At 50.1% G+C, this 10,907-nt stretch overlaps 1 protein-coding gene across 1 annotated transcript; it reads right to left on the bottom strand.

Annotated features, from left to right (window-relative positions):
* Nucleotides 1–3,543: 3,543 nt before the first annotated feature.
* On the bottom strand, nucleotides 3,544–3,936 carry CEND1 (cell cycle exit and neuronal differentiation 1; the record flags this gene model as incomplete). The annotated part of the gene is made up of 1 exon (XM_080345541.1): nucleotides 3,544–3,936. One exon carries the CDS (start codon nucleotides 3,934–3,936, stop codon nucleotides 3,544–3,546), a length of 393 nt encoding a protein of 130 aa, XP_080201667.1.
* Nucleotides 3,937–10,907: the final 6,971 nt, after the last annotated feature.

Raw genomic sequence — 10,907 nt, 5'->3', positions numbered from 1 at the left:
AAATCAAGGTGTCACTCTGAAAATTACCGTCCAGGGCCTGACTCAAAAGCCGCCGATGTGGGAAAGATGCCCGTGGCCCCCGAGGCAGCAACGGGCACTTCCTGCCAGCGGCGCCCGAGCTTCCACCAGCCCCTGCACAAGGAACAGAACCCAAGCAAACCGAGAGAAAAAAATCCCCTGTAATCTGACCTTCAAATTCCCTTTCTACAATTTTAGTTTCTCCACAAATTTGTAACCAACCTGCACCTACCAGCAGAGGAGAGTTGGTTTTCACCGGGGAGTTGAGGCTGCACCTTTTAAAGATTTGAACTGAAACGGTCCTATCCAGTGACTCGGGAAAAGGCACCAGGTCTAAGAAGGGCTGCTCAAAATTTAGTGAAGCCAAATTATTAGTTTGTTGGTTTGTTTTTAACATGACAAAATTGTATGGTATCCTTGTTGGTATACAATTGCCCCAGGATCTTGAGCGCTTGAAGCTGCTGTGGCAAACCAGGGATACAACGCAGGTCTTCATGTTGCAAAGGCAATTGAAGATTCTGCTCATCCTGTGCACTCTGGTGCTGGAGCATCATCAGGCACAGGCAGAACAAACCGGCAAGTTAATGTGTCCTTACCAGACTTGGTAAGATAATGAAATACTGCTTTTTATCTTTGCACTTCTCTGTACTGTTTCTTGTACCCTCTCAGAAGCACCGACTGGAAGCTCCGTGTAAAGCTGATGGAAATTATAAGAATTGCACCTTTGAAGTACGTTCTTTCCTCGCCTTCCTTTTTTGTTTGTTTCTTGAAGACTGTCTTTTCTCTCAAATCTTCAGGACTTACTTTCAACCTATTCTAAGAATAGTTAGGATGTTGATTTCTAAACCCCAGTGGCATTTCCAGGGAAGGAAAGGAAATTTGTAATCATCTCTCGCCAGTTCTGGTTTGGGTTTTTCTTTTTTCAATCACACTGTTGTTGTTTGTACACAGACACTAATGCAGGTATCAGGAGGCTGTGAGCATGGCTGGCGCAGTTAATAGTGAGTTTCCTCACACTCAGCAGAAGGACTAAGGAATGGTTTTGTCAGTTTTAAAGAAAACTGGCAATTGAGATAATTTTACCTTTTAGGATGACCTGCAGTTGTATCCCTGGTACCAATAAGATCTCCGAGGCCTGAGCAGAGCACGGTAAAGCCAATGGAAAGATTCCCCTTGTTGTCAGTACCCCATGGATCAACCCTTAAACTTTGATTCAGCAGAGACATAAACCCATTTTTAATTTATCACTCAAAATAATGGAGCTAAGAAGTGCTTCAGGATGAGCAACTGTTCAATGCTTTGAGTGTGAGCCCAAGAGGCGAACAGCACCCGCAGAAAGCATCTTACCCTCCTGGAAACACTGCTGTCTTATCCTTTGCCTTCCTGATTTCTCTGCATCCAACTGCAGAACTGTTAGCAATAATGGGGCGCATCCATAGCGTACTAAATTGGTAGGAAAAAAGCAGCAGAAGTGTAATTCATTTCATCTTTCTTAAAGCTAGAAGCATCAAAGACCTTCTAAGTTGTCCGAGAGAGCTTAATGACATCTTTATATTAAATTAAATCTTACGGACCCTTAAAAATAGATTAAGCTGAGGTGTCGTAACTGAATCTATAGTTTTAGTGACAAGCTGCAACGTCTGAAGTCAGTTTTTCAAATGTGTAATTTATAGACTTTATCAAAAGAGTAAACTAGCAATCTAGATCTCTTCAAACCCCAAGCACAGAGTCTGATTAGTTTTAAGCATTAGTTCATTCTCCCCACAGAGGTATCACTAAAAGGACTCCATGTCACAAACACCACACAAAGAATAACATCAAGCAAATAACGGCGTGTGCTCAGTACAAGAAACAACTATTTATTTAGCACAGCGAGTTCAGTCATTTAACCCTTCTGCTTCGGCAAATTTGGTTTCAATCTCGCTTCCATTCTGAGAGAGATGAATTTGCTTTTCTCAGCCTAGTTCTCGCTGGACCTTTTTTTGTTTGCAAAATGAACCCACGGCACAGCCTGGCACATTAAGGCAGAACAGGAGGTGTTTGCTAGGAGGATGTTATTTGCAGGTCAGGACTGAAGTGCGTCGCCCCAGCTGCGAGTTTAGGAGCTTGGACGGCATCTGCGCTTGATCTACCTGACTCAACACTGGGCCCACGCTTCCAAAAGCGCTACAACACAGTCCCGTATAGTTCGGTATAGTCTAAAAGTGCCTTATTTTAAAGCAAGTAGCCCACACGAGTATCCAGGAAAGGGGAACAGTAATTTAGAGCTTCTAGCACGACAGGCACGTCATACATTCAGCAGTTCACTAGCCAGACATTCTTTGCACTGAGAAGAAACCAGGAGCGAAAAGGAATTTGGGTGCTGCATGGCGTGATGCGAATGGCACAGGAAAGACACCACGGACACTTTGTGTGAATGCAGGGGAACAAATGAAGGGCCGTCTCCAGGTTGATTTGTTTACCCCCACCCCAGACCGCAGTAATAAAAACATATGTACGTGCACGTACGTATGCAGAACATTCTTCAAGGCAGGGTGGTGTATATATACACACACATACATGTTTTAGAAAACAAGAGGTGGGTTCCAGGCAGTGAACCTGGACAGCAGGCAGCAAGGTTAAGTGATCAGAGTAAGTGGAAAAATCCCTTAGGAACAGCACATATGGTGTTTGCTGCCTGGGGAGGGTCCGCGCGTGGTGATGGACCCGTCACCATCTCTGTGGTGTGTTTCTGGGTGAAACCACTGACCTTGCACGAGGGCAGGGCTGTTCGGAGGCAGACAGAAATGGTTAAGGCCCACGTTGGCTGAGAACTGTTCTTCCCCCTCGTCTGTGGCCGAAGGTTGAGTCAAGGAAATAAAAAACATTTTAGAAAGTAAAATAGGGCACTCAAATGAAGCAAGTGTTTCTTTTTCCTCCTTCTGTATCTATCTACTCCAGTCAGCACAGAACAGATAGATGCTACATCTCTAATGTTGTCACACTGCTAAAAAAAGATTAACAATTAACAATCATATGCCAGGGCACAAACCCCAAGCCAGCACACACTGACAGGCAAACTGGGCCTCAGCACGGGCTCTGCCTCCCCTTACACCTTCTTTACCCAACTTCAAACCAAACCGAAACCAAAACACAAAGCGGGGACTCAGGATGGGACATAGAACGCTCCGGACTTGAAAAGAGGGGACTGCAGGAGAGGTGGGGGTGTCTCCCAGGGAGGACAGCAGGGGAGGGGAGGGGACACCGCCATTTACACCGATCAGGAGAAGCTGTAATCTATACACAGTGGTATAAGCCAAGATATATTACATGAAAGAACACACTGAGTGCATGGAGTTACCCACACTGGGTCAAACTGGCACAGTTGTCTTGAACAAGATTCTTGGAGTTGCAGTTGGTGTTTGTTGTTGACCTACCTAGCTCGCTCTATATATATAGATATGTATAGAATTTTTCTGCATGCATTTGTCTCAAAAGGAGCTGTACAGCTGGGCTGGGTGTCCAATCCCCACCCCGTCTCCATCTTCATTTTTTCCGGGCTAGGAACGCCACTCCCACAATCACAGCGAGCGCAGCCACCACCACTCCTCCCACGATGACCAAGGGCTTCATGTTGTCAAAGATGCTGCCTGGTGACTCCTCGGAGCTGTTTCCCTTGTGGTCAGAGTCAGGAGACTGGCCCGTGGCCTCTTGCGTCTCCGCGCTGGGTTTGAGGTTGCTGTGGTTGTTCACGACGGCAGCGTCACCGCCGGCCTTCTTGGCGGCAGAGGCGGCGCTGGCAGGAGCAGGCTGCTCCTTGGGGGTCTCCTTCTTGTCTGCATTCGTGGCGGGCCCAGGGTTGGGCTTTTCTGGCTTCCCAGAGCTGGGGGCCTTGGCGTCGGGTTTGTTTCCGCTTCGGACGTTGCCTTTGGAATCCATCCCTAGGGGAGCTGCGGGTGGCGACTGGACAATCCCAGCTCTTCTCCTTCGCCCGCTGGCTGGGGAAAGCCGAGGAGCCACCTGAGGGACAGGTCAAGCCCTTGGAGCGGTTGTCTTGGGTGATTCTCACTCTGGCGAGGTCCTACCTGGACATGATACAGCACCTGGAAGAGGAGCAATGAGAAGTGAGTGAAAGGCCAGAACCAACCAGTGCTGTTCCACCCAAAGGCAACAGAGGAGAAGGCAAACCTGGAAAACTCTTGGCTCTTTAGTACCTATGAGCTGTATTCAAAATCTGGTACAGAGCTTGCACCCGCAAGAACAACTTGGACTGACTGTCATCTGTAGCCACCACAACCAGGCTCTGTGTGCAACCACGACAGGTCCACCCTGGCTGCGTCTGTGACGCCATTTGTCGGTGACAAGATACACTTGTGTCCGACCAAATAAACCTTACTATTCATTTGCTCACCACAGCTCCCTTCCTCCTGACTAAGGAGTGAGCATTTTGTTCCCTGGGAAAGCAGATCAACAGCTCCTCCCTGCTTGTATCTCACCCTCTACCTCTCTTTTTGCAGCATTATCCCACGCTAAGTTTAGGAAGTGGTTAATATGTGATCTTGTGATACTCTCCGTCCAGATGGGTGCTGCAGAATTTATCCTCATTTTACATCTGCTACAATGATGACGCAAAGAAATAGTAAGTGGAGCCCAAGACTGAAGCGGGCTTAGAGGTTAAAGCAAGGAGAGTCAGATTCATCATGTCATAAATATTAAATCACCTGCTCAGTCGCTTTGCTATCAATCAGCTGGGCTACTCACACACTCCCTACTATTTGTGTGGTCATTCCATATGAACCAAGCACTGCACTGCTGCTGCTTCCCCAGGAAAGGTCCGTGGGGTAAATCATGGAGTGGGCAAACTGTGCTCCTTGCTGAGAACTGGGGTCTCTGCACGGTTTATCCCCGTCCCTCACTGATCAGATCTGGTTTCCCGATCCCTGTGAGCGGGATCGCTGGTTTAGCTCGGAGCGTGCGCGGTGCCCTGCACCGCTGCAAACGCTCCCAAAAGCTTTCTGCATTTCTAAGTGAGTTTCCACTGAAAGCAAGTCAACACCCTCGTGCAGATTTTAAAAAAGGTAAAGGTTTAAAAAGAAGTAGAAACCAATCTAAGCCCAAAATCTGTATCAGCAGCTCTTAAGCATCCACATGTCCACATGGAAAGGCTTTCAACGGCACGAGCCTGTACTCATCAACACCTCTGTGTCTCACAGGCTCAAAGTAAAGGGGCTTTCCTCATTGTCAAAAACTGAGCCTGTACACAAAGGTGTGAAGGATTTTTCCCCAGTCCTTTGTCTCCTCCTCCTCCCTCATTCCATCACACAAAGCTTTTCTCTAATGGCCTATTTCTCCACCTTTGCTTTCTTCTTTATAGCTCCTCACATCTATTTATTCCTGCCTTCTCTCCTCATTGCTGCCTCTGCCTGTCTACCCGTCGCTCCCCCCTCCAGCTCCCTCCTGCCTCCCACGCAAGCAGCAGCACTTGAAAATAAGGTTTTATGAAAAAGAGTCTTCATTCCCTCTCTTTCCCTTCCACACTATTTCTTTGTTTAACAATCTGTACCTTTTCTTGGTGGTTTTTCACTTGCCAGCAGCTAAACCAGCTCTTAACCAGGCTGGGAAGAAGGAGCACAGATCATTACACCGGTGATCAAGGAGAAAAAGGCAAAGAAAAGCCCTTCAAATTCCTGCTGCTGCAGGAAGAAAAAGGCAGCAAAACCCATGACAGCCCTCCTGGGATGATTCTGGGATTGATTCTGGTTCTTGCAGCTCTCGAGGTCAGCGCAGACTCACCCAGTGCAACAAGCTGGTCCCAGCCAAAGCAACAGGGCTTTGGGTCCCCAAAACGCACCTTTTTGCCTCAGCCCCTCAGCAAATTAGCAAATACATCTCTTCATCCATCGCCTGCGTGCGCAGCTCAAAGCTGCATCAATCCTGCACCGAACGGAGCAGATGAGTCATTGCCAGCTTGGTGGTAACATGTCGCCGTTAGAAGGTCCTCGTCCGATGCATAGACCAGCCCCATCCCCAAGCCCTGCAATCTTCCCCTCGCTCTTCCAAATCAGAAGGAAAACCCAGCAATTTTGCAAGCAGGAGAAGCTGCTGCAGAGCGTGGGGTGCAGGGGGAAGCTGCACCCCACAGTGCGCCCCGCACGGGGCTCATACGGGGGGTTTCGCCTCCTCCATGAAAAACTGATTATTTCCATCACATGTCAACCACCACACTGTCAGCAGGAGAGTATCCATCCGCCACAAGCAGGGTCAGCTATCTGAGTTTATATTGGCAACAAAGGTCTGTCCACATGCTCCAGGTGCCCTCCAGCTGAAAACATCTGCCTCAGAAATACCTCCTGACTCTTTCTGACCTGTGCGGAAAGAGCCTGAGACGGCAGAAAAAACACTTATATACCTTCAAATCTTCTCCCCTAACCCCTGCTTACTCTCCCCTTCACTTTGTCATTCCCACCTTTCTCAGAATAAAACCCAAAAGCATGATGGTTTGCCCTTTTGGGGCAAAGAGGAGGGGTTTAAAAACCAAACTCCCATTATTAAGTAGCATGGCCTGTGTCGGCTTTTGGGCAAAGAATTAAACGGGTCCCTATTGCTAGGCCAGCATTAGTGCTTCTTCCAGCCTCATCTCCACTATCAACACCCAGCACAGTCCTCATCGCATTCTGCAGTCATTCGCTCTTACACCAGCACAGGGAAAGGTTTCCAGTGCCACGGAGCAAGAACCTACCCTGAACACCGATTAATTTCAGGTCCCTTCAGCAGGTTGTGGAAGTCCCAGCTGGCACACCTGCATTTGGTCATTTAAAACCAAAGCAGGCTCCGGAGGGACAGAAAATGCCCCTCTCCTCCCACAGGTTCCCTTTGGCGAGTGCAATTTGCACCTGCCAAAACTGGCTCGCAGGATTGAATCAGCATCGCGGATTCGGGCAGCGGCACCAGCTGCTGGGTGAAGAGCAGCTAATTTGAGACTGAAATCTGCAGATTTTGTTCCTGTGGCAAACTGCACCCATAAAGGGGAAAATTAGAATCTGGCCACTTCAAAGAGGCACCTGAAAATACGTAACTCCTTGAAAAGACAAAAGACAACAAAGCAGCAGTGTTCTGACTACAAAAGGCAAGGCAGCGATGAGCTGAAGTGACGGGGACCAGTCTGTTAGAAACTCGGGCTGTTATTGGGGGATCAAGTGCCACCACAGGCTTCCTATGTCACCTTTGCATGTCACAAACTCTCTCCAGTGCAAATCAGTGTGATACACAGGGCTGAACTCACCGACACGAGACCCGCAGATGGAAGAGGTGCAATGTGGAATATCACCAGCACCAAAGAGGCCGTGGCCAAAATGGTCAGAGCCCCAGGTGTAGGTTTGGGGTGTCCCTCCTGAGATCCTAAGGCTCAAAACCATTCTCACCTCCCTTTCTCCTCCCAAAGATCCCCTCATGCACCAATGGGGCGTGGAAGAAAGTTAAGGAGAGGAGGAATGGTGAGCAGACTGCAGGAGGGTCCGCAAGTCCTGGCTACATCAATGGAACATCATGTAAGAAACCAGCAAAACCCACCTGAAAAAAAGAAAAGAACGGAATCAGGATTTGTCCCCACACAGCCGCCAGCCGAGGGCAGAGCTGGGGTCACACCTCTCCGTTATTCTGGGCTAGAAACTGGAACCATCTTGCTGACTCACAGCCCAGCTGGTCCTACTTTCCCCTCATGGGGTTCACCTAAAATAGAATCCAACCTACCAGAAAAAAAAACACAAAAAAACCCTACACCACAAGTCACTGGCCCAAATGCAGCATCTCCAGTGTCCTTCGAGGACACCTGCCCAGTCACCAGGGCACCTCACCACTGCTGGAAACACGAGCGAAATCGGCAGTCGGTCATATCTCTTCATTTCAGGGTCTGTTCTCCCAAGCTGTTCGGTAGCACAAGCTCAGCCTCCCACAAATCAGCCCATGGGAAACGAGGAAACCTCGTTTTCCACCTCGCTCATTAGCGTGTACGCACAAAGAGACCCTCGCTCTCCAGAAATACAGACCAGTGCGCACCGCCACAGGCGGCTGAGCTGCCTCTCTGGCACCATGGGGAAGATCCTTCCCCTGTTCTCTGGTCGTGCTGGATCAACAAGTCCACAGAGGGCTTGTATGTGGCATCAGAGATAGGCCAGGCCTATTTTTTCCCCCCACTGGAGTGATGCTTATGGCTCCAAGGGGGTCACTCTTGGGCTCTTGACCTTGTCTAACCCCTAAATAATGCAGCTTGGAGGACCAGGCGCTTTGGAAAGTGTCCCCAGGGTTTTGTGTCTGTTTCATCATCAGGGCTGGATTTTGGGGGTCAGTCCCCTGCCCCATCCCAGCCTCATCCTGCAACCGAGCAGCAGATTTTATATCCCAGTGCTTCAACTCCCCATTTCCAAAGGGGACAAATAGCACTTGTCCCCCTTTCTGAGCTGCTGGGGAATAAACACACAAAGGCAGCGAGATGCCAGGCAAGCACCCCGGATAAGTGACGGCAGAGTGTGACTAAGCCCTTTCCCCATCTCCAAGTGCTGTGAAGACAGATGAGGTAATGCAGTGCCTCTCGATATTACCAGAGATATTAAACCGGCTTTACATAAGGAGCTTGTGTTCATTCCGCTGCCGTGGGCAGCTCCCCGAGGACAATTTCAGCCACCTTGCTGTGTATTTTGGCCCCTGCTCCTGACGCAATGCACAACAAATGTGATAAAACACAATGCAACCCCGAGCCGCTTGTCAGAGATGCTTTTAAAGAGCCTCAGAGCCCCAGGACCACGCTGTGCAGACAAATTGCCGTGTTCAACAGCCCTCCCAAAGCCCAGCCCTGGAGACAGCGGCACCACGTCACAGCAAACGCTGGTGACCCACTTCACCGTGATGAGATATTTATGAATCCTTTCCCCAATCTGTTCTTTGCTGCTCCCCACATCCCTCCCCGCCTTCCCCAGCCCCGGATTAAACGTTTCCCTGTCAAACAAGCCCTTTGAATCTTGCTGTGGAGAGTGCCAGCTGCTGGAAGTGTTTTTCCAGGTGACAGCAGCGGCTTCAAATCGCTGCCACGGGGGAGATTTGCCAGCAAATCCACGGCTGCGTCAGTCCTGCGGCTGCACCGGGACCCAGCGCCCTCGCCACTCGTCCAGCCGGTGCTGGCAGCGGCCACAACCCACAACTGTCACCCGCACAGCCCCCGGCCTCGCAGGACCCTGCCCCTTGCTCCCGTGCCACCGAGACGTGTCACCTCTCTCCTAACCTGGGGGACACAGCGGTTGTTTGGAGGGTGGGTTATATCTGGTGCCAGGACAAGGTGTAGAAACGCAACAGGTGTCTGTAGCCCAGCAAAATGGGCTTTTTCTGACATCTGACATCTGGGCACCCCCACGGGCCACCGACTGCACAATGATGGGGCAAAGTCCCAGCTTGTCACACAGGTGCCAGTGTCCCCTCCAGAGGCTGCTCCACAGCCTGGCCACGCTCCCCGCACAGGTGACACAGCATTCCGGAGCCCTGCAGGCAGCCCAACACACTCCCCACCACCACGAGCCCAGACAAAGGCTAAACAGCTCTTTGTACACCATCATTTCTGCAGACGGCTGAGCCGAGTGTCACCTCTGCAAGCCACACTTGTCCTGACCCCAAAGATCTCGCTGGGGTGGATGTGGCAGATGTTTTATTCTCCGGGAGACTGAAGTGGCGCTGCAGAGACCCTCACTGCGCTCCTGCCAGGGCCTCGACCTTTGGTTTGTTTTTCAAACCAAAACCACAGCTCAAACCTGCACCGTTGAGGCACTCCTCCTGTACACAGCCATATACATCGCAAAAACATGCTCCGCTTTTTTTTCTTGCTGTTATCTTTTCTCACCCTACGTGAAACTAAAGCAATAAGAACCATGAGAAATGGTAAATGTGACTGACTCTGCCCTTAAACGTGCAGCACCAAGGGAAGGGCGGCTTGCTGCAGTTTCACCTGCCTTTCGTCAGACCCCGGCAAACTCCCATCACACGTTCGCTGCTGCAACATCCCCTTCCAGGGCACCCGGCAGGCACAAACCCGGCCATTCCTCTGCGGCAACGCGGGCTCTAAAACATTGCTGTCCACATAACCCTACTGAAAAACAGCCAGGCTGCTGCCAAAAAGCCCCGCCAAACCCACTCCTTCCACCAGAGCATTCGCCACACACAGTCCCAAAGGGGCACTCAGCACCCAGACCCGGTGCTGCCAGGCGTGGGCACAAAACCAACACAAACCCCTTCTGCTGCCCTGAGACAAGGCTGGAATCAGGAAATCGTTACCAAAGCGGCCATGGGAAATAGAAGATTTTGCCTCAAGCTCTCCAGTGGTGCCAATCGCGTGCTCCGGCTGATGGCACCAATTTACAACCAGTAGGGACCTGACCCGCTGTCGGCAGCAGAAGTCACACCTGGCGAGGCTGCACAACCCGCCCGGTCACCACACAAGTGCCACCAACCCGCCCGGTCACCGCACAAGCGCCACCAACCCTCACAATGCAGCTGGACCCGGCTGCGCTCTCAGCCACAGTTTACAACAAAACCGTTTCTAGAATTAGAGAGAAACTGGAAAGACGCTGCCGAGGTCAGGTTGGAAATAGCCTTCTGCTGCAAAGTCTGGCTTCTCAGGGACATAACACCGACTGTCGTAACTAAAACAAAATTAAAACTGAGGGACTGTCCTAGCTAAAACAATTTCATTGCACCTCACTTTGCTGTGCTCTGCCCTAGCTTTAATGCTGGGTTTGAGCCCCTTTTAGACACAGAATCAAATGCTATTTTTTCACTTTATAGTTCCATTTTTTTAATAGTAGAATGAGATTGTAGCTTTTACCCTTCAAAAATTATGAGGTGTTGGATCTTAAGCCTCTCCCTGGCAG

The sequence above is a fragment of the Nesoenas mayeri genome, assembly GCF_963082525.1.
Source record: "Nesoenas mayeri genome assembly, chromosome: 5".
NCBI lineage: Eukaryota > Metazoa > Chordata > Aves > Columbiformes > Columbidae > Nesoenas > Nesoenas mayeri.
The sequence above is the reverse complement of the archived record's forward strand: the minus strand, read 5'-3'. Positions and strand labels throughout refer to the sequence as shown.